The sequence below is a fragment of the Scyliorhinus canicula genome, chromosome 12 (genome assembly GCF_902713615.1).
Source record: "Scyliorhinus canicula chromosome 12, sScyCan1.1, whole genome shotgun sequence".
NCBI classification, from domain to species: domain Eukaryota; kingdom Metazoa; phylum Chordata; class Chondrichthyes; order Carcharhiniformes; family Scyliorhinidae; genus Scyliorhinus; species Scyliorhinus canicula.
Window position 1 is genome coordinate 122,199,115 of NC_052157.1, and position 24,543 is coordinate 122,223,657.

General features: G+C 46.9%; 1 protein-coding gene across 1 annotated transcript in view; it reads right to left on the bottom strand.

The window, feature by feature from the left end:
- hsf5 (heat shock transcription factor family member 5) overlaps window positions 1–24,543 on the bottom strand; it is a 141,060-nt gene that overhangs the window by 64,178 nt on the left and 52,339 nt on the right. Inside the window, 1 exon segment of the mRNA XM_038813971.1 lies at window positions 1,897–2,439. Coding sequence (XP_038669899.1) covers window positions 1,897–2,439 — 543 coding nt within the window.

Here is a 24,543-nt window from a genome sequence, read left to right on the forward strand (position 1 = left end):
CTCTCCCCCTCTACTTTCGTCTGACCCTCCCCTCTGGTCTGAGCCCCCTCCCCCCAGATCGACACTCCCCCTTCTGGATTGACATGCTCCTCTCCTGGACAGAACCACCCCCCCTTCCTTTTCGGTCTGATCACTCACTCTCCTGATCTTACCCCGACTTCTCCCAGACTGACTTTCCCATCCTCTGCTCAGGTCTGACCACCCTCTCCTAGACTGAGATCCCCTTCCTGTCCAACTTCCCTTCTCCTGGACTGACACCCCTTCCGGGCTGACGCCAGGGACAGTGAAGGAATGACAATACAGTTCTATGTCAGGATGCTGTGTGCCTTGGAGAGGAAAGTTGTAAGTGGTGGAGTTCCCATATTCCTTGCTGCCCATACCCTTCTAAGGGGTAGACATCAAGGTTAGGAAGGTGCTGTTCATATACACTTGGTGAGTTGCTGCATTGCATCTTGGATATGATATATACTAATGTTAGTGTGTGCTTAAGTGAATGTCTAAGGGAATGGATGGTGTACTGATCGGTGGACTGCTTTTTCTTGGGTGGTACTGAACTTCTTGAGTATTGTTGGAGCTACACAAATCCAACCAAGTGGAGATTATTCCATTACACTCCTGACTTGTGTCTTGTAGATGGTAAACAGGTTTTTGAGACGAGCAAAACATTTAGTCCAAGGTGCTCTCGTAGCCACAGTATGGCTGATTCAGTTAAGTTTCTGATCACTGATAACCCAGCCCCCTTCCACCCCAAAAGATGTTGATAATGGAGGATTCAGCAATGGTAATACTGTTAAAGGTTAAAGGGAGATGGTTAAATTTTCTCTTGTTGATGGTCATTCTTTGGCACTTGGGTAGCGTGAATTTTACTTGCCACATAACTTATCCGAAGCCTGAATGTTGTTCAGGTCTTGCAGCATGCAGAGACAGACTTCTTCATTATCTGTGGACTTACAACTGGTATTGAATAAGTGAACAGCCCCACTTCTGATCTTATGATGCTATGAAGGTCATTGACGAAGCATCTGAAGATGGTTGGACCTAGGACACTATCTTGAGGAACTCCTGCAGTAATGTCCTGGGGCTGAAATGGTTGGCCTCCAACCACCATAACCATTTTCCTCTGTGCTAAGTATGACTCCAAATAGTGGAGGGTTTTCACACTGACTTCAATATTGCTGGAGCTCCTTGATGCTACACTCGGTCAAATGCTGCTTTGACATCAAATGAAATCATTCTCACCTCACCATAATTAATGTATTTTGAATAGGTTATTGCCTTCATTAAATAGTGCAGTGAGAATGTCATATGAACACATTAATTGTTCATCCACTATGCTTGATAGTAATTTGTATCCCAATTATGTTATTATCTAAGGTGAGCCAAAGGTACTCTTTTAGATGTTTGCTACTGCTCAATTACTTTAGTCCCAATAACTATAAATCAGATTTATAATGAAAATGTTAGTTTTGATCAGAAAGTGAAAGAGGGAAACCAAATGCTAATTTTGATTTAATGTTCATCTAAAATCTGAATTTCATTGATCGATGTGAGGTGTCAAGGTTCTCCTATTATTACACTCTAACAGATGCATTGTCATCCTTCCAGGCATTAACAGCATGGTGCTTCTTAGATTCTACTGAAATCTTAAATTATATCTTTTATTTAGATCGGTATGTGCAGAATGCGTATATCTTTTCAGAAAAGAAGCACAAGATTGATATTCAGTATGAAAAACTACTGGTTCTAAAGTTTTTTCATGACATCTTTATGGTGACAGTTTACCATTCTTAAGGTATTAACTGCTACTAAACATTATTAAATATACTCATCATTTTGATACAGTATATGACTTATTTTATCTATCAGATATAAATATATGTTTGTAGTATAACTTACACTTTCAGAGTTGGATTCTGGTCCATCCTCAACAAACACAATAGGATGGAGAGATGTATTGTGACACAGCTTATGCATCTCTCTTTCTGATGGGCACTGCTCAGAAGGTACTAATTCTGGTACAATGCTTACAGTGGTTGTACTCTTAGGTGGCGGTGTGGGAGCTGAGTGCACACTGTCAGCAGCTGTCAGTGAACAGGTAAGTGGCTGGTCTGCTGCTACCACAAATGACTTAATCTCTGAGACTGTAGAAGTGAGAGACTCAATTTCCATAGACTGAACGTTGGCTGCTGCATTGTCAGTATATGTTGGAGTGCTGGGAGCCTGATGGGTGCCCTGCGATTGTTGCATTTGTGTTGTGTTCTCTACGGCATCCATTTTCACCAGCTGAAGTTTTGGAGATGCCCTTAATTCATCCACTATCTGAAAGACAGTTTCCAAGTTAACTTCAGACTTTTTGGATTCATCTGTAGCAGTGCAGTGCCAGGCTGCTGCATTGCTGTGTAGAACATCAACAGGGTATGAAGACTGCATGGCAGCACTCTGAAGAGTAAGAAAGTTGAAATTTCTAAGTCTGTATGCAAATAAATTTGGTACGAAAATACTCTTTCCATATTTCTTTTAAAAAATGAAGAAGTTTCTCACCAACTAGGTTCGTAAATATTTCTCTCTATAAGTATATATTATTAAAAATTAAATATGTGCACATTTCCTGACTGCACAATTTGACTTCCTGTTATCAATCTTTTATTAAGTTTTACATCAACATTTTTACATGAGAAATTTTGTGTTCTCATTTATAATAGTTTTTGACCCTCTAAATTTGTAACTGATCAATATGACCATTTGGTTCCTACAAATCCACCAAATGTTTTCTAAAGTTTTTTTTTAAAATAATTTTTATTGGAATTTTTTACAGAAAATATAACAAAAAGTATAGCAAAAAGCAGTAATATGCAACTAACAGCCCCATAACACCCACAATTCCCCCCATACCGTAACATCACATGTATCACATTCCCCCACCCCACCCCCCCCAAACAAGAGAACTTAACCATAAATTAAAATTAGATAAATCAAATTTAAATAAAATAAGCTAACATAATCAACGTCCCCCCCCCCCCCCCCCCCCCCCCCCCACGGGTTGCTGCTGCTACTGTCCCAGTACCCTATCGTTGAGCCAGAAAGTCGAGGAAAGGTTGCCACCGTTTAAAGAACCCTTGCACCGATCCTCTCAGGGCGAATTTAACCTTCTCAAGCTTAATGAATACCGCCATGTCATTGATCCAGGTCTCCACGCTTGGGGGCCTCGCGTCCTTCCACTGTAGCAAAATCCTTCGCCGGGCTACTAGGGACGCAAAGGCCAGCACACCGGCCTCTTTCGCCTCCTGCACTCCCGGCTCTACCCCAACCCCAAAGATCGCGAGTCCCCATCCTGGCTTGACCCTGAATCCCACCACCCTTGACACCGTCCTCGCCACCCCCTTCCAGAACTCCTCCAATGCCGGGCATGCCCAGAACATATGGGCATGGTTCGCTGGACTCCCCGAGCACCTGGCACACCTATCTTCACCCCAAAAGAACCTACTCATCCTCGTCCCAGTCATGTGGGCCCTATGCAGCACCTTGAATTGGATGAGGCTAAGCCGCGCACACGAGGAGGAAGAATTTACCCTCTCCAGGGCATCAGCCCATGTCCCGTCTTCGATCTGTTCCCCCAGTTCCCCCTCCCACTTCGTTTTCAGCTCCTCTACTGACACCTCTTCCTTCTCCTGCATAAGCTTGTAGATATCGGATATCTTCCCCTCCCCGACCCAGACCCCCGAGAGCACCCTGTCACTCACCCCCTTCGCGGGGAGCGCAGGGAATCCCTCCACCTGCCGTCTAGCAAATGCCTTTACCTGCAGATATCTAAACATGTTTCCCGGCGGGAGCCCAAATTTCTCCTCCAACTCCCCCAGGCTCGCAAACCTTCCGTCGATAAACAGGTCCTTCAGCTGTCTAATGCCCGCTCTATACCATCCCCGAAATCCCCCATCCATGTTCCCTGGGACGAACCTATGGTTCCCCCTTAACGGAGCCTCCATCGAGCCCCCCACTTCTCCCCTATGTCGCCTCCACTGCCCCCAAATCTTGAGGGTAGCCGCCACCACCGGACTCGTGGTATACCTCGTGGGAGGGAGCGGCCACGGCGCCGTTACCAGGGCCCCCAGGCTTGTATCCCCACAGGACGCTCTCTCCATCCGTTTCCATGCTGCCCCCTCCCCCTCCATCACCCACTTACGCACCATCGACACGTTGGCCGCCCAGTAGTACCCCGAGAGGTTGGGCAACGCCAGCCCCCCCCCCATCCCTACTCCGCTCCAAGAAGACCCTCTTCACCCTCGGGGTGCCATGCGCCCAAACAAATCCCATGATGCTGCTGGTCACCCTTTTAAAAAAGGCCCTAGGGATAAAGATGGGCAAGCACTGGAAGAGGAACAAGAACCTCGGGAGCACCGTCATTTTGACGGATTGCACTCTGCCCGCCAGCAATAGCGGCACCATGTCCTACCTTTTAAATTCCTCCTCCATCTGTTCCACTAGTCTGGTGAAGTTAAGCTTGTGAAGAGCCCCCCAACTCCTGGCCACCTGCACCCCCAGGTACCTGAAACTCTTCACTGCCCTCCTGAAGGGGAGCCTCCCAATTCCCTCCTCCTGATCTCCCGGGTGCACTACAAATACCTCGCTCTTTCCTAAGTTCAGCTTATAGCCCGAGAAGCCCCCAAATTCCGCTAACAGTTCCATCACCCCCGGCATTCCCCCCTCTGGGTCCGCCACATATAACAGCAGGTCGTCCGCATACAGCGATACCCGGATGTTTTCTAAAGTTAATTAATCAACATGTCAAAATAAAGTAAATATTTACAGTAACATGGTTGAGTGTATCAGTGAAATATTTTTTGTCTTTAATGCCTTCATTAATGTTTTTGCTTCAAGATCTTACCATTTCCCAAAAAACAAGCTTTGATATTTTTGTCAATGATGTGAATCTGTGAACTGCATTTGGATTATGCAGGCTGAGCATATGAAATGTACTGAATTCCCCTAGGTATATCAACAGCATCCAGGCAATTATACTGATGAAATATTTTTCTCTATTTACAAACAGTTCTGCTAAATATTCACAATACTTATTTGTAATTGGGTAAAATGAGACTTTGAATTTCCACATGTCTTTGGCATATTATTCATATCTAATCAGTGCAAGTATGTTTGTTTCAGCAGCAAAAGGCGTGGAAGTAATTTCCCCATCTAATTTGATCCAACCATCACCATAACCCCCAAATTTCCCCAAAGGTTCTCTCATTTATTTGTTTCTTACTGTAACCTGCCACTAAATGTCGAGTGAGCTCCATTAAATTTATCATTACGTGGCCAGTGGTGTCATAGCTCTAAGCTTCCCACTTTTACGCACACAATGAATTTGGATCAATGTTGTTTTTTAAATTTAGAGTACCCAATAATTTTTTTCCAATTAAGGGGCAATTTAGTGTGGCCAATCCACCTACCCTGCACATCTTTTTGGGTTGTGGGGGCGAGACCCACGCAGACACAGGGAGAATGTGCAAATTCCACATAGACAGTGACGCAGGCCAGGATCGAATCTGGGTCCTCGGCACCGTAAGGCAGCAGTGCTAACCAGTGCTCCACTATGTGTCACTAGACTGCCCTAGCATGGCTCTGGATATCACTGTTCTAGGGGGCTTTAAGGGCATCAGAGCATTCCATCAAGTTGCTCTCTAACAGATGAGTACGATTACTGAAGTGCTGTCCCATGAAAGTGGCAATGATGTCATGGAGCATAAACCTGTTGTCCTCTTTCAGGATGACAGCATTCCTATTCTCAAATCTGGCACTCTGCCAAGTGCCAATCCTGTTGACTGTCAGTCAGTCAGCCCAGACTACTGAAGACGAGGTCAACATGTCTCAGTCTTGCTGGTTGGACCAGCTTTTAATGCACATCCCTAATTGCCCTTTAACTGAGTGGCTTGCTGGGCCATTTCAGAGGGGATTTAAGTGTCAACGACATTGCTGTGGATCTGGAGTCACATGTAGGCTAGGGCAAGTAAAGATGACAGCTTTCCTTTCCTAAAGGACATTAGTGAATCGGTTGGGTTTGTCCAGCAATTAACAATGGTTTCATGGCTATCATTAGACTTTTAATTCCAGATTTGAGGTCACCCTCCAAATCCATCTAGTCACCTCAACTGAAGATCAGCAGCCTTCCAACATCCATACTAGTCATTCTGGAAGCATCTTGTATAAGTGCTACAATAGTGGCACACATGACACAACTGCTAATAGAATGCACAATGGTGATTAGTTTATTTTTCTACCCATTTTGTAATGATTGATATCAGAACATTGGACCAAAATGTGAACATGCTGGCGTTTTTTATTTTGATGATGGTCATTGTTAGAGGAAATTAAGTATTGAGGGATTTTTGATGACGAGTTAGGGGTTGTGGTTGAGGTTAGTGCTATCATTCATGAATCATATAAGCCTTTAAAAAAATTTTTTTTAGAGTGCCAAATTATTTTTTTCCATTAAGGGGTAATTTAGTGTGGCCAATCCACCTACCCTGCACATCTTTGGGTTGTTGGGGTGAAACCCACGCAAACACGGGGAGAATGTGCAAACTCCACAGAAACAGTAACCCGGGGCTAAGATTGAACCGGGTCCTCAGCGCCATGAGGCAGCTGTGCTACCCACTGCGCCACCATGATCATATAGCCCCAACATAGAATGAGCCTTCCTTCGTCTTTGTGTTGTTCACCTTGTTCCATTCCCACCATCTCTTCCACGTGCTGCTACTCCTTTACTTCTTCCTGATAGTTGGTGACAAGGCATGTGCCCTCATAATGGACAGGCTACGCAGCATGCGGAATACTATCACAAATCTTGACATCCACTTATCTGAGTATATCAGGGCTTCTCCAGAATGGTCCAGGAAGTGGACGCATTACTTGAGGTCACTGATGATGTACTCTATAATATTAATTGTGGCAGTCTGGCTCTCATTCTAAGCCCACTGTGTTTGGGTTCCAGGTCGGAATTATGAGTTATGCCTTAGAGTGGAATTCTGTGCCTTCCACTATGGTGAGATTGGTGGAAGGAGTCAGATGGGCATTTAATCAGGTGGGAGAATGGCAGGTGGGGACCCACCTGTTCCCCTCTTAAACCTGTTGTGGGAAGACTGTCTCTGGAAAGAAGGTTTGTGCGCGACCTTCCAACCCCACTACCAATTGAAGCCCTTATGTACAATGGACAATAATGCTTACTTGGAGGCTTCATCATGCAACCCATGCAGAGTTATTTGCAGGCTCTAGGGGCGGGTGGGAATTTCTCATTCAAAAACACTCAGTGCCTGATTGAGGGATCCAACACATCAGGAAATGGGGCACACAGAGGCCCCTGTATTTTCTGATGATCCCTGCCCACGAACCCCTTCCACCCTCCTTCACCTGCGATCTGAGTTCCTGAAACAATCCGAGTCTTTGGTTGATGTAATACCAGCAGCATCCATCGTCTCCCTGGTGGCACTCTCATTTAATGGCGCTGCTAGCCTCTAATTGACCAGAAGCTCTCTGTGGATAGGACTTCCACCCTTGGTGGGTTGATCCTGGAGAAGGCCTGTTGCTATCCAGTTAATGCATGATTGATTCTTAATTTGGCAGGTCTTCCCTAAATTGGGTGGCATGGGGCTGCCACCAGCTCTCCAACTTGTGGGCGAGAACCCAGTTGCCTCCATTAAATCCAGCCCATAGACGGATTATCAACAGAGAAGGAAGTAATTTTGTCCATCAAGTCAATGCCAGCTCCTCGCAGAGTAATGCACTCAGTTCCACTCACCTGCTCGATCTCCATAGCCTTGCAAGTTTATTTCTCTCAAGGGCCAGCAAATTTCCTTTTGGAATGATTGTTTGTTTGCACTTCCACCAACTTTGTGCCAGCAGATTCCACGTCATTACCACTCGCTGTGTCGATTATAATAATAATAATCTTTATTCTTTATTGTCACAAGTAGGCTTACATTAACACTGCAAAGAAGTTACTGTGAAAAGCCCCTGGTCGCCACATTCTGGCACCTGTTTGGGTACACGGACGGTGAATTCAGAATGTCCAAATTACCTAACAGCACGTTGGGACTTGTGGGAGGAAACCGGAGCGCCCGGAGGAAACCTACGCAGACACAGGGAGAACGTGCAGACTCTGCACAGACAATGACCCAAGCCGGGAATTGAACAAGGGTCCCTAGTACTGTGAAGCAAGAGTGCTAACCACTGTGCTATCGTGCCATCCTGAAGAGGCTGTTCCTCACATTCCCCCGCATGTCTTCGCCAAAACCTGAAATCTTAATCCTTGTACAATCAACTAATTTTGCTGTTTTCCTATTCCAACATATCTAAGCCTGTCACAACCTATTACAACATCAAATCTTCCCTCAATGTCCTTTGGTACAAGAACAGCCCCAGCCTTTCCAATCTAACCTTATAACTAAAGTCCCCCATCCCTGGTCCCATACTGGTAAATGTCCACTGAACCTACGAAAGGACCTTCATATCTTTTCTAAAATGTGGTGACAAGAACAGGGCAGATTATTATAGCTGGAGCCTAGCCAGAGATTTATAATGTTCCAGCAAAACTTCCCTGTTTTATTACTCAAGCCTCTATTTATGAAGCCCAAGATCTATATGCTTTGCTAATCAATCTCTCAATATGTCCTACCACCTTCAACAATCAATGTATATACACCTTATGATGAACGTAGGAATTTCAGAATTTATTGTATGATAAGTATTTGGTGAAGTAAGTATTTAAAGTCCAGATTAGAGGGTGTTTGAATGATGAAATCATGTTTTAAAAGATTCTTCGGTTGAAAGACAACAAAGTTTCTGGGAGCAGAGGTACAATTAACCATCGTAAAAAGCTTGGGCTAATGCAATTTTGTTTTGATTAAGGGGATTCTCTGGGGCGTTAATTAATTTTAAGCTTGGTGAGACAATGTCATTACTGGGTGGAGCTAAGGCATCAGGCTTTTTGAGAAAACATTTTCAGTCCAGTTCTGTTCTGGATGAAGCTGTGAACAGAAGTCAAGTTTATCTCTCTGCAGTTGAGTAAAAGGGATTAACAGTCTTTAAAGCAGTGTAGAGTTGTCTGAGGGCAAGGGGGAGTTGAAACAAGCCAGTTAAAACAGCTTTTGAAGACACACAGCAAGAGTTTCTGCATGGGTCTGACCAGAGTTAGATAGTTTCTGTAAAGCAGTGTCAAGGGGCACAATCTGGCAGCCTCATCGCGTCCTGTAAATCTCACGAGAAGCCTCTCACGAGATTTACAAAGCTCATTACATCTTTCGAGATCTAACAAGACCTCGCGAGGCATCGCAATTTAAATTTCGCTCTCAGTGAGCAGTTATGTTCACTTAAGTATGTGCGTGCTGGAGTTACCCAAGGTGCGGGACCTAACAACCTTGCCTCAGAGACCCCGAGCGGGCGCCGGTTAGCACTAGTGTCCACCAACGTGGACCAGGCTTACCAGCATTTGGGGGGGGTCTCCCATGTGGCTTCCGGGTGGTCCGGCTCTGGACAGGGTGGTATCCTGGCATTCCGGATGTCACATGGGCACCATGGCACTGACAGCCTGGCACCTTGGCAGTGCCAGGTTGTCAAGGTGGCATTGCCAGGCTGGCAGGGGCACTGCAAGGGCGCCGAGCTGGCAGTGCCCAGGTGGCATCTTGCCCCTGCCAGGGATTGGGCCTGGGAGTGCCCTGCCCCTATGAGGTGGGGTGAGGGAGCCTGAGGACCCCCTAATTGGTACGTTAGGATGTGGGGGGGGATCCCGGGGCTGCATTGGGGAATCCAGCGCCCCGATCTCCTCCTGCTCTGGTGAGCTGAGCTCATTAGTGTGGGAAATGAGCCTAAGTGTAGCCTCAGCGGGGCTTTCCTCGCCAAGGCCCAAAAATGAAGCAGGGTCCCGTTAGTAGTGGGTTCGTTCTCAATGCTGCAAGTGCCGGGGAGCACCCGGCTAAACAAATCCTAAATGGGACTCCCTTTCATTTTCATGAAATCACAGCCAAGAAACCTCTTCGTCAAAGAATAACTGCAAAAGCAAGTATTCTTCTACCATTGGTATTTAAGATGGATTGAGAGCTGAGATGGTTGTTTTCTTGTTGTTTAAATGTAAATAAAGCTATCAATTAGGGTATGTATTCATTGTATTGAGCAGTATTGGTTAAGGAGTAGTTATAAGCTGTCATAAGATGACAAAGATTTTAATACTGTGCTTGTATCTCTGTACCAGATAAGGAATCATGGCATATAAAAGATTTGAGATACAACACATATTACTTCCGTAAATATGCAAGGTTTACATGAGCCACATAAACTATTACTGGTTGGTCAACAGATCTGTCCGGGCACACTGGCTGAAGACAATTGGGGTGAGAGAGAGGTTAATTGGATAACAGCCAGAATAAAAGAGGCCCTCACTTTGTTTTCATGGTGGAGAGAAGAGATAAGAAAAAGTACAAAATAAGAGACAAGGGAGAGGAAGTCAAAGACGGCAGGAAAGCATTTCCCCTTGACTCTTCAGATGTTGGGTTCTGAGTGTTCGCCATCCTGGAAATTCAAGCCCAAAGCTATGAGAGAAATCATTTTGTGCATTCTGTAGTCCAAATCTTTTCACAAGAAATATTCCATGTAAAACTGCAAATCACCACCCAAGTTTGTTTACATAATTAATCTGAGAATTTAATAAACTTATCCTGACTTCCCAATAAAGTCAATTCATATAAAACTTTGCTGTCAAGTTTTCTCCTGCCTTAAAGGAGTGTAAAGACCCCCAAAATCTTACTTTTCTCAAGACTAATGTATTTGATCTGGTTCTCACCTGACGAATTTACCTGATTTACACCCTCTTTTATTTTTCATTGTAATATCTCTCTCCCTTGTTTTGCTTGCCTTTCGTCCTTGTTGGGATGTACGCAACCTGTACCTGAAGCACCTCTCTCTTAAAAGAATACGCATTGTTCCAATATCAATTTTCCTGTCAGTCTCCAGTTCCATTTTCTTCTGGCTAGATTTCTTCTCATTGCACTGAAATTGACCTTCTTTCAGCTTAGAAGAAAATTAGATTGCTCCTTGCTTGTCTCCATTACTAATTTAAATCTTGGGCAGGATTTTCCTCCCCTTCCATGAAGTGCTCTGCAGCTGAGGAGGGCAGCTTGCCAATGGCTGGCGGCGGGATCTTCTGGTCCCGGCGGGATTTTCTGGTCCCACCGTTGTCAATGGGGTTGCCCATTGAACGCAACCCTTGTGCTGAGAATGGGGGTGCACTGTTGGTGGATTCATAAAATCCTGCCAGCATGAATGTCCAGAAAATCCCACCACTAAATGTTCCCACAATAACTTGTTTCACTTATTGGTCCACCTAATTTTCAACATCAGATTCAGCATTGCCTCCATTCTAGTTGGGCCAAGAATGATCAAGAAAGTTCTCTTGAACACATTTTGGAAATTTCTCCCGTCCTTACTCTTTGCTCTCACATTATCCCAATCAATACTTGGATAATTAATGTGTCCCTAATTTTACCACTCTATAGTTCTTGCACATCTCTGATTTTTCTGCAGGTTTGTTCTTCTTTCCCTCAGTATTTGGAGGCCTAAGGAATATCCCCAGTAATGTAATCATGCCTCTGTATCATGTCACGAGTGAAAAACACATGTTGTCCAGTCATCATCTTTTGGCTTGCCATGGTGAGCAAAAAACAGCTGCCACAGGGGAATGCCATGGAATCACTCTTACTACCAGGATAAAAGGCATTCTCCTGGAAGATGAGTGGCCTGTAGTCACACACTAGCTGCACAATGGGAGTAGAAACCCTTTCAGTTCAATGAAAATGGCTGAGTTCACATGAGATCATGCAAGACAATGTGCAACCAGCCCTGTGGGAAAGCTTGAAATCCACCTGTCTGCTTTGCCTGATTGTCTCTGGCAATAGGGAGTGAGACAGTGATGTCCTATCATTCCTTATACAGCAGTGTACTGTAAACTGTGAGATGTCGCTTCCATCACCAGCAGCAGCTGGAAGGAGCCAGATGCATTCAGGTAAGAGCCATGGTCACCTTGACAGCCAGGCAATGCCATTCTTGCCATATTTTGGAATTATTGTTGTGGCAATAGTTGACAGATTTTGGTCACAACCTCTTTTGTGAAGCTATGATAGGTCATACATTGGACTTTGATCTTTCTATTGTCACTACCCGTGATGTACACTGCTTAGACACCATGAAGCAGTCTTGTTGAAGGTACAAATAAGTCTTTATTGATATTAAAGAACTATGTACATATGCAGAAGTGGGTAAAAGTATGGAGAGGACCCCACAAGATCCTTAGAGGTTGGTATCAATCTGTAAACTACCCTTAGATATCAGTCTTGTGCCTTCTTACATCACCGTGTGGATGGTTCTGTGCTCATGTTAACCTTTTAGGTATTAGATCCTTCTACTACAACCCCCCTTCCACCTAGTTTTTATCCCCTGGAAATAGACTGACATTAGTTGTCTGACAGTATAACGGGAGTATAACATTTTGTGTAATTAATCATTAATTTACAACCAAACTTATGTAAATATGGTTAATTATGCTTCTGTTTCTTCTGTGTTCAGAATCCATATCCATAGTTTTAATGGTATGGTAGGTCTACCTTAGGATAATGAATAGGTTTTCATTAAAGCTGATCAGTTCTGACTGGTTTTGGCGATGGGGGGGGGGGGCTACACTATTTATAAATTCCCCAGTCTTTCTTGAGCCTGTGGTTTCTCTGTCACTAATTTTTCTTTCTGTATTTTCATTCTGGATTTTTCTCTCCCAGATTTATTTCTTGCTGTACAAACTCATGGGGGAGAGGAGGAAACAAGGTGCAGGGTGTAAGACAGTTGGGGTATGGGACAGAAGGAAGGGGGTGAGAGCGAGTTGGGTGGGAAGTTTCAAGATTTGAGACAGCACTTGTTTCCTCCAGAAGAGTCCGTTTTTCACTTCTTATTTCTCGTGTTCTTTTTACTCTCAGCAAATTGGTTTGATATTCAATGTTGGGTCAGGGTTGAGAAAATTCCATCAGCTGCATTACCTTGAGCAGAAGATTGCTTCAACCGTGTCTTCAGAACAGAATGGAGATTCACAGGCTGGCTGTCCTTCACCTTTCACATCTCATTCCGTTACTCTGTTTATGATTTCCTTAATGGTTTCAATCTGTTAGATTTTGGCTAGTTTTGGGGTGGAGGGGGGTTAAATACCACAGAAATATGGATGATATGGATTAATTAAACCTATTGGAGGGATTCCTGTTCGCAAGGTATTACAGCAGACTCAGTCATTCTGTACAGATGGGTGAAAATGTAGGACGTGATTAACCGGCCTTGTCACATCTGACTTGGTGACATGATGAGGCTGGTAAATCTTGTGAGAGGTCGCGACCACCGAGACGTCTCATCCGAACCTCGCAAGACGTCGCGATCTGGATCTCGTCCTCGCTGGATCTCGTCCACAAATGTGGACCAGGCCAAGCAGGCCTGGTGGCACTGCAAGGCTCACAAGGACACCGTCAGGCTGGCAGAGCTGGGGTGCCTGGGTGGCACTGCCAAGGGTCTGGGGGGGGCATGCCCGTGAAAAGAGGGTTGAGGGGGGTTTGAAGAGTGAGGGGGGATGAAGGACAAGAATGAAGGAGGTCTCATAAAGGTTGGGGCAGGTTAAGGACTGGGATTCTGGAAGGTGGGGGTCCAAAAGGTATGGGGAGGTCTGCAAACAGGGGCCTTCAGCAGGGTGTCCTCATTTAGTGGGTGTGTGAGGTAATGCCCATGTGTGCGGGCAATGACATTGCCTCTGGGTGGGATTGGGAGGGACCCTGAAGCTCACTTAGAGATCGGGCCACCCTTTCAAAACGACGCTCCAATCTCTGAGGAGCTGGTCTCACCGGCGAGTTCAACTCCCCAGTTATGAAGTGTGGGCTTGACTGGGGAGAAATTCCCCAGGCCCAAAAAAGTGTGGTTGAATAGCGATGTGGATCTCACCCCAAAAAGCCAGTGAGAAATCCCTGCCAAACTCGCCCAAAATGACACCTAGGAATTTTTTGGTTGAATGATGCCTATAATATTGGTTTGCAAGATAGCTACGTTTGATTGCCTTTTAAGGAAAAGTGAATACTAATTTCATCATGAAAGCTTTGAACAACAATACAGATGTGCAAAATGTGTAGAATTAAAGAAAACATTTTTGCCCTTATTTCAAGTTTCTTGGTTATGTCCTAAGTCATTCCTGTGCTGCCACCTAATGTCTTTGTCCTGGATCTACATGCAAACTCATGACAAAAACAAAGTATCAATTATTGACTGTGCACCTACCATTTATGTAACAAGCACGGGACATTGTGAATGTTAACCACTGTCCCATTTAAAGACATAACAGATACTGCAGAGAGATCTGACGTTTAAAATGGGATTTCCCATTGGTAAAGTATGACAGGAGTTTTTGATGCATTTTAAGCTGAAATGGTGTGTCTTTCTTAAAATATAACGGAATTTTATATTATTACTAATTGACCTCCCATTGACTTGTACACAGTACTGCAAATTTTCAGAGAGATGCAAAGCCCTGCTGCTGGAATCTTCTTTGAAGGTGGAATTGGCCTGCTAAAACCTGCAATTCAGTGCCGTCTAGCCAATTTACTGTTGGGGAGCCAAGGAACTGTCCAAATTTGAAGGGCTGTTAGCACTTTGCCAATTCAATATACTCACAAAGGCAGCATATATTAAGGCCCTGAAGAACAAGGTAGCACAAGGAATGGCTGAAGAATGTTCAATTTAGGTTCAATCTTTTTTACTAACCCACAAGAAGCACTCACACTAAAGTGTTCTAGCTGTCTGTATTTATAGGATAATCAATGTCACATGTTTAACAAAGTAATTGCCATACAGTGATTTATAGTACATTGACAGATTCACCTCTTTAGCTTGAGTTTTGAACATTCTTTTGAATCTAAACAGAAATAAATTATCCCATATTTTCGTATCTCTGAATCCGGTAAATCTTTTACCAAATATACATAAACCATTGTGAAAGAAACCTAAAATAGTTTTATTTTCCACCATTATAACATAAGATGTCCCTCTTCTAGTATTTAGTAATTTCTTAGAGCAGGCACTTTTTTCATAAAACTGTCCAATAGCTGGCGACTTGTGTCAACCCATTGTATTTTAGGGATTTTCCTTCTCGATAACATTTCTTTTATGCCCCTAGGTCTATTCTTAAACATTTTCCCAGTTACATTCTTTATTGAATGAACTTTGTCCCCAAATAGACCGGTTTTGTGAGGGCCATGAAGAATCCAGCACGAGTTGAAGGATAGGAAGAAATAACATTTATTTACAATAACATATATATACAACAACAGCAGCAACTTCCTTGCTGCTCACTCTCCCCTAGCCGGTTCCAAACCGGCCAGCTTTATTTATGCAGGGAATCTGTTAATAATTTCTCCGCCCCCCTCATTGGGGAGGCTCAAAGGTTTGTGGGATTGGCATTAGTCCCCAACCAATAGTAAGCATCCCTCCCCCACAAAGTCCAAGGAATCCACCAAAGATTCTGGCAAAGGAGGGCATGGGACTCGTTTTGCCGCAGGCCGGACACCATTTGCACGAGGTACTGGTTCGGGCGGCGTGTAACGAGACGGAGAACGGCGCTTCCGTGATGAACGGTATAACGGTTGTACATCCACAGCCCGTGGGCCCGAGGATTCCCCCTCTGAGGCATCCTATGTCTCCATCTCGGAGTCGGAGTCCACTGCCTCCATCATCTTGGCGTCTCTATCTCCACGCGGTTCTGCAATGGCCTGCGCAGGCTTTGAGAGCGGCACCAGAGGAAGATTGTGAGGAATACTTCCCACTGTGTCTGGTCTCTGTTGCTGTAGAAATGAGCTCAGGGAGCAGGGAATCTTTGGAAGGGATGGTTTTCTGGACCGAACATGGTCTACATGCTATCGCTGGAGACAACCCTGGCTTGCACCTGGTAAGAGATAGGGCCCGTTTGATGAAAGATTACGCCAGGGACCCACTGGGCACCACCAGCAAAATTCCGAACGAACACTGGGTCACCGGGCGCAAACTGCCGAATCGGCCGATGCCGAGAAAAACCATGTCCCGACCATTCTTGTGTATGGCGTACTTTTGAGCCAATGTCCGTGAAAACCATACTAAGGCGGGTGCGAAGTCTCCGACCCATTAGAAGTTCCGCGGGAGCTACCCCAGTCACCGCATGTGGGGTGGTCCTATATGAAAACAAAAAATGAGCCAGTCTCGTGTCCATCGACCCAGCAGACTGCTTCTTTAGGCCTTGTTTGAATGTCTGCACTCCGCGCTCCGCTAACCCATTTGAAGCCGGGTGGTATGGGGCCGTGCGGATATGGCGTATGCCGTTCATCTTCATGAACCTCGCAAACTCCTCACTTGTGAACGGAGTGCCGTTGTCCGTGCCCAGCACCTCGGGGAGGCCATGCATACTGAAAGACAAACGCATCTTCTCGATTGTTGCATAGGACGTTGTGCCTACCACCTTATGCACCTCTAACATAAGAACATAAGAACTAGGAGCAGGAGTAGGTCATATGGCCCCTCGAGCCTGCTCCGCCATTCAATGAGATCATGGCTGATCTTTTGTGGACTCAGCTCCACTTTCCGGCCCGAACACTATAACCCTTAATCCCTTTATTATTCAAAAAAACTATCTATCCTTATCTTAAAAACATTTAATGAAGGAGCCTCAACTGCTGGGCAAGGAATTCCATAGATTTACAACCCTTTGGGTGAAGCAGTTCCTCCTAAACTCAGTCCTAAATCTACTTCCCCTTATTTTGAGGCTATGCCCCCTAGTTCTGCTTTCACCCGCCAGTGGAAACAACCTGCCCGCATATATCCTATCTATTCCCTTCATAATTTTATATGTTTCTGTAAGATCCCCCCCCTCAACCTTCTAAATTCCAACGAGTGTAATCCCAGTCTACTGAACCTCTCCTCATAATCCAACAACTTCAGCTCTGGGATTAACCTAGTGAATCTCCTCTGCACACACTCCAGCGCCATTTAGACTGGGCATCGATTAATAGGGCCGGCGAAATCTGCATGCAAGCGCGCCCAAGGGTGCCCTGGCCGTTCCCAGTGATGTAGGGGCACGACTGGCGGAAGCTTCTGATGCTCCTGGCAAATGGCGCAGTTTTGGGCAACCTTTTCAATGTCAGTGTCGAGGCCTGGCCACCAGACATAACTCCGGGCCAACATTTTCATTTTGGTCACACCCGGATGCCCATTGTGTAAGTCTCTTAGTATCAGCTCCTGTCCTTTTTCCGGGACAATCACACGCGTCCCCCCCAAGAGGATACCATCTTCCACGCTAAATTCTGACAGCTTGGAGGAAAATGCCTGCAACTCGCCTTGGAGCTGTTTATGCTGCCCACCATACTGGACTATGTGCCGAACCTTTGACAGGACTGGCTCCGTCTGAGTCCACTCACGGATCTGTGATGCCATGACAGGCAAGGTGTCCATAAAATTTAGGGTTGCAACCACCTCACCAGTCATGGGGGTCGACATGGGGCCGGTCAAGATAGGCAATCGGCTCAGTGCGTTGGCATTCACTATCTGGGTTCCTGGTTTGTGCTCCAGGGAATACTCGTAGGCAGCGAGCAACAAAGCAAGCGCTGTATCCGTGAGGAAGCAATGGGCAGCATTGGCTTATCCTCTCGGAAAAGTCCCAGCAGAGGCTTATGATCAATCACGATAGAATAATAGAATATATCTGATTCCCTGTCATGAGTTGAAGCTATGTGTTCAGATGTTGCAACTACAGGCAGTACAGATACCGGAACAAGGAAGCCAGAAGAAATATTGGGCCTGGGTTGATTAGTAATGGATGCACTTGCATTTGTCTCTACATTCAAAGTAGCTCTTCTCTGTTCTTGTAACTCGCATGTCATTGCATCATCACCATGAGCATTGTTTCTTGCTTCTTGATTATTTGTTGCAGAACTGGATATTTATGCGGATTGTGCTTGTGGTATTATAAACTCTGTAATAGGCCTGCATCGCTTGGCTGATTCCTTCCTTTCTGCTTCTTTTTGTTCTTTGCATTTTAGTGACCCAGATTTATGCTTTTTCTTTTCCATGCTGGTAGGGGTAATATTCCTGAAATAAAAACTTAATTAAAAATAGCCCACATTGGGAAAAATGAATATTGATGATTGCAAGAATAACTTGAAGGAATGCAAGATAAACCCCTACTTGATAAAAAATATAAAATAACTTACTTACACTTCAATAGGCTATGTTCATTAGTCAATACTACTGTGGCCTATGCAGCTTCAGAATAGGAGACAATCCACTGTCCAGTGTTCACACCAGCAAGCAACTGAGACAACTGTTGAAACTTAAAAGTTTGGTCCGACTATAGTAAGACATTAAGAATGGTCCCACGACCAAAGTTAACATGTCCAGTTTGACACCAGTGTAGCGTTACAAGTCGCAACCTTTTGAGTTTACCGATCATGGCTTATCACTTCAATATCTTTGACCTCATGATTCACGGTCAAAGGTACCGCTTCTCCTTTTCGATGACCTCACGACCCTATGTACTGCTTGATATTCTTTCAAGTTGCCGACCATCTCAAATCACGAACTGTAACTTTATCTTTAAATTCACACACTCTTGCTGAAAACGTGGATTTCCAACTATGTCCGACCCGGGTGAACCAGCCCCCACCCCCCTCCATTCCTTTTCACATCCGTTTAACACTGCTTCGTTCCTTCATACACTGAGTGATTATTTGTTTATTTCTTTATTGCATTTTTATTTGGTATTGCTCCTTTTAAAAACAATTATATTTTATTAAGTTAGAATACAAATCTCAGGAAAGAAGTTGGAGATTTATTTATCTAATTAATTATAATTTTTAAGGGCCCTTCAGAGATTCACGGGCCCCTTCTTGGCTCTCCGGGCCCCGGACCGATGTACCGGCTGAACCAAGACTACTGCTTGATATCCTGTGAAGTTGCCGACCATCTCAAATCACGAATTGTAACTTTATCTTTAAATTCAAACAATCTTGCTGAAGACGTGGAATTTCCTTAATTATGCCCGACCCGGGCCCCCCTATTCCACATCCTTCCACTACCTCCCCTGATTCGTTCCTTTTCATGCACTGCTTATTTGTGTCCTGTTCTCTTTTTTTTCTTATTCCTTTTTATTACTAAAACAGTTGTCTGTGTTTGTTTCTTTATTGCATTTTTATTTGATATAGGGGGCCCACTTCATCAGGGGGCAAGCTGACACTCTGGCCAGTCCGCCACTGCTTACATCCCCTAATACAGGTGCACACAGTGGTTCACCACATTCACCCCCTGTTAAAAACGAGTCCGCCATGGGTGGCGTGGAACTATATACAGTTTTGCAAATAATTTACAATGGGGAGGGGGAAAAAAATGTCCATTTTGATAGTCCGGTGCCCGTCAGAGGTTAAGTGTTTTGACGGTTCGCTGGGAGCGACGTAACGGTGGCGGCAATGTCGGTGCTGGTGTCGCCGACGTCGGTGCTGATGGTGTTGGTGCTGGCCAGTAGTCGGTTGACTCCGGGAGCGTGCCGAAATCTTCCTTGTCCTCTTGCGTGGGCAGGGGAAGGAGGGATGGACCTGGTGGGGCTAATGTTGGGAGCGCCGGGGGAGGGGAGGGTGGCACGTGGGTGGGGGAGTGAGCTGGAGTGGAACCTGAGGGAGCCAGGTCCCTGAGGGAGACAGTATCTTGGCGGCCGTCGGGGAACTCCACGTAAGCATACTGGGGGTTGGCGTGGAGCAAGTGTACCCTGTCCACCAAGGGGTCCGCCTTGTGGAGTCGGACGTGCCTACATAGAAGGACCGGTCCTGGAGCTGCGAGCCAAGTCGGGAGCGACACCCCGGATGTGGTCTTCCTAGGGAAGGTAAAAACACGTTCATGGGGCGTATTATTTGTGGCAGTGCACAGTAGTGACCGTATGGAGTATAGTGCATCAGGGAGGACCTCCTGCCAGCGAGAGGCTGAGATATTTCTGGACCGTAGGGCCAGCTGGACGGCCCTCCAAATCGGCCTGTTCTCCCTCTCTACCTGCCCTTTTCCCCGGGGGTTGTAGCTGGTCGTTCTGCTGGAAGCAATACCCCTGCTGAGCAGGCACTGACGCAGCTCATCACACATGAATGAGGATTCCCTGTCACTGTGGATAAAGGCGGGGAATCCGAACAGAGCGAAGATTGTGTTGAGGGCCTTGATGATGGTGGCAGACGTCATATCGGGGCATGGGATGGCGAAGGGGAACCTGGAGTATTCATCGACCACACTGAGGATATATGTGTTGCGGTCGGTGGAGGGGAGGGGCCCTTTGAAATCCACGCTGAGGCATTCAAAGGGGCGGGAGGCTTTCACCAGGTGTGCGCGGTCTGGCCGGTAGAAGTGCGGCTTGCACTGCGCACAGACCTGGCAGCCCCTGGTGACTGCCCGTACTTCCTCGACGGAGTAGGGAAGATTGCGAGCTTTGACGAGGTGGTACAGTCATGTGACCCCCGGGTGGCAAAGGCTGTCATGCAGGGCCCGGAGTCGGTCTACTTGTGCGCTGGCATATGTACCTCGGGAAAGGGCATCGGGGGGGGGGCTCATTGAGTTTGCCGAGGCAAAACAAAGTCTCGTAATTATAGGTGGAGAGCTCGATTCTCCACCGCAAGATTTTATCATTTTTGATCTTGCCCCGCTGCGTGTTGTTGAACATGAAGGCTACCGACCGTTGGTCAGTGAGGAGAGTGAATCACCTGCCGGCCAGGTATTGCCTGCAATGCCGCACAGCTTCAACGATAGCTTGGGCCTCTTTTTCGACGGATGAGTGCCGAATTTCACAGGCATGAAGGGTGCGAGAAAAGAATGCCACGGGTTTGCCGGCCTGGTTTAGAGTGGCGGCGAGGGCGACGTCTGAAGCGTCGCTTTCAACTTGAAAGGGGAGTGCCTCGTCTACTGCATGCATCCCGGCCTTGGCAATGTCTGCTCTGATCTGAGTGAAGGCGTGTTGTGCCTCGGTCGCAAGGGGGAATTGAATGGACTGTATGAGTGGGCGGGCCTTGTCCGCATAGTTTGGGACCCACTGGGCCTAGTAGGAGAAGAACCCCAGGCAGTGTTTGAGGGCCTTGGGGCAGTGGGGGAGGGAAGCTCCATAAGGGGGCGCATGCGATCGCGATTAGGCCCCAGAAGTCAGTTTTCGACTACATAGCCGAGGATGGCTAGGCGGGTCATGCGGAACACACACTTCTCCTTGTTGTACGTAAGGTTGAGGAGAGTGGCGGTGCGGAGGAATTTAGCGAGGTTGGCATCGTGTTCCTGCTGATCATGGCCGCAGATGGTGACATTGTCTAGGTACGGATGTGGCCCGCAAACCGTACCAGTCGACCATTCGGTCCATCTCCCTTTGGAAAACCAAGACCCCGTTAGTGACGCCGAAGGGAACCCGAAGGAATTGATAGAGCCGACCGTCCGCCTCGAAGGCAGTGTATGGACGGTCCGATTTAAGAATGGGGAGCTGGTGGTAGGCGGATTTCAGGTCAATTGTTGAGAGTACCCGGTACTGCGCAATCTGGTTGACCATCTCAGATATGCGTGGGAGGGGGTACGTGTCGAGCTGCGTGTACCGATTGATGGTCTGGCTGTAGTCCACGACCATTCTGTGTTTCTCCCCCGTCTTTACTACTACCACTTGAGCGCTCCAGGGGCTGTTGCTGGTCTCGATGATACCCTCCCGAAGCAGCCGCTGGACTTCGGACCTGATGAAGGTCTTGTCCTGGGTGCTGTACCGTCTGCTCCTGGTGGCGACAGGCTTGCAATCCGCAGTTAGATTGGCAAAAAGGGAGGGGGGGGTCAACCTTGAGGGTCGTGAGGCCGCAAACGGTGAGTGGAGGTAGGGACCTGTCGAATTTGAGAGGCTCTGGAATTGCACTGAAAATCCAGGCCCAGCAATAGTGCAGCACAGAGGTTGGGGAGGACATAGAGGCGGAAACCGCTGAATTCTCCACCCTGGACAGTGTGATTGACCACGCAGAACCCTCGGATTGGGATGGAGTGGGATCCGGAGGCCAGGGAGATCCGTTGCTTGGCTGGGTTGACCGCGAGGGAGCAGCGCCTTACCATGGCTGGGTGTATGAAGCTTTCAGTGCTCCCGGAGTCCAGCAGGCAAGAGGTCGCGTGGCCGTTGATTTTCACCGTCGTTGAAGCTGTGTCCAGGTTGTGAGGTCGAGACTATCCAGTGTCATTGAGGCGAGCTGTGGGTGGTTGTCCGAGGTTTCAGATGTAGAGTGTCGGCGTCCAGATCTGGCATCCCAGCCCCGTGGGGGAGACAAAATGGCGGCGCCCGGGGGGTCCTGTAGGGAACAAAATGGCAGCGCCTATGGAGCGCATGTTGCAGGGCGGGGCAAGATGGCAGCACCCATGGGCCGCACGTGGAGTGAAGGGGGGGTGGCGACGCCCACTGGCCGCACCAGGCCCCGGGAGGAGGAGGGGACGCAGGAGAAAACCAATGGGAAGAAGCGGGTGAGCGAAAGTTCGCCGTCGTGTGAACGGGTCAGTCTGGCAGCAGGGAACATGGCGGAGGCTAGATCGCTGGGTGGGGCCGCAGCCTTCACAGTAGAAGATTTGACTGAAGTGATGGCTGGACAGTTTGAGAGGCAGCTTACCAAACCCATGGAGGTGATGCGTAAGGGGATGATGACAGTGAAGAAGGAGCTAGTGGACGAGGCGATGGCCCCGGTGAAGGCGGCGGTGTTGAAGACATTAGCTGAGGTACGGGAGCAAGGAGAGAAGTTGAAGGGGGTGGAGGAAGCTCTATCGTAACACACAGTGACCAGTTCAACTCGATGGGTGAGGAGTTGTGGAGGCTGGTGGAGGCCAACAAAGGACTCAAAGCCAAGGTGGAGTACCTGGAGAACAGGTTGAGATGGCAGAATTGTGGGCTTGCCCGAGTGGGGGTACGAGGCCGACTGAGTACTTTGCAAAGATGTTGGTAGAGTTGTTGGGGGAGGGGGAATTAACCCTCCCAGTACAAACTGGACAGGGCATGTTCGAGATTTTGCAAGGAAGGTTTTCCTGACCTTCCCGATAACACTGGCCACCTCGTTGTTGGAGGTGGTACTGTCGGCATACCTCATAAAATCAAAGATGAGCCGGTTGTTTGAAGCTTGGATTGAAGGAGCTGGGACCGAAGTATGGGCTGGAGCAGGGGGAAATGTTTAGATATATGCAGGTTCGAGACTTTGTCAAGAAGGAGATACAGAGCTTCCTGGTGGAGCCTGCCTCCACATTGCTGGAGGAGGTGCTGACGACAGGGGACTGGAGAAGGGGGTAGTGTCGGCGGTTTACGGGGCTATTTTGGAAGATGAAAAGGCACTACTGGAAGGGATCAAAGCAAATTGGGAGGAAGAGTTGGGAGAAGTTCTTTGAGGGGGTAGAAGATGTGAGTGAACGTTGCGGGGGGGGGTGCCCCGCAGACCACATTCATATGTTTTGGTCCTGTCCAAAGCTGTTTGTGGTGAATATATTATGCCAATAATCCACCATTGTATTTGTATCTGTGCTGTTGCCCTTGTATTTGTATCTGTGCTATGCTGTTGCCCTTGTGGGCTTCTCCTATGGGCCATTGTATGACATTATCCATAGGGGAACATGTTGGGGAATGTATGGGCTCCGCCCATGGCTCCTCCGCTTGAAGGGAGGTATATAGAGCTGTCGGCCTGTAGGTGGTTCTCAGTATTGGATCAGTCGCAGGCAGGCACTGTTCTAAGTTGATTAAAGCCACGGTTTACTTCTACTCTTGTCTCGAGTGAATTGATGGCCGCATCACTGTTGGATTACTGGAAGGAGGTTTTTAGGGTAATCTCTAAGGTAGTGCACGTGAAACTTGAGCCGGGCCCTCGGGAGGCCATATTCGGGGTATCAGACCAGCCAGGGTTGGAAGCGGGAGCGGAGGCAGATATTGTAGCCTTCGCTTCGTTGATCGCCCAAAGGCGGACCCTGTTGGGATGGAGATTAACCTCTCCATACTGTGCCCTGGAGTGGTGGGAGGACCTGCTGGAATTCTTAACTCTTGAGAAGGTTAAGTTTGAACTGAGGGGAAGGATGGAGGGATTCTACAATTCATGGCCATTATTCATTATGCACTTTCAAGAATTGGATTGCATCGAACACTGGTGGAGGTGGGGGTGTGGAGGGGGACTGTATATGTTAATGGTGACCATGGGTGATTCCTGATTTCTTTTTATTTATGTTAGCATGTGGGCTGTTGTTTGGGAGTTGGTGGGAGGATGGGATCGCTCTTGTTGATAAGGTGATTGACATTGTATTCGTTACTTATTGTTTGTTGGTGGAGGTAAATTTGGAAGTGAATGTGAAAAAGGAGGAGATTAAAAATAATTTTTAAAGAAGTATATATATATATATTTTTAAAGGCTCTGCGTTCTCAAACTTTGCCCATTGCCTGAGGAGTGGTGGTGCTCAGATTAAATCACC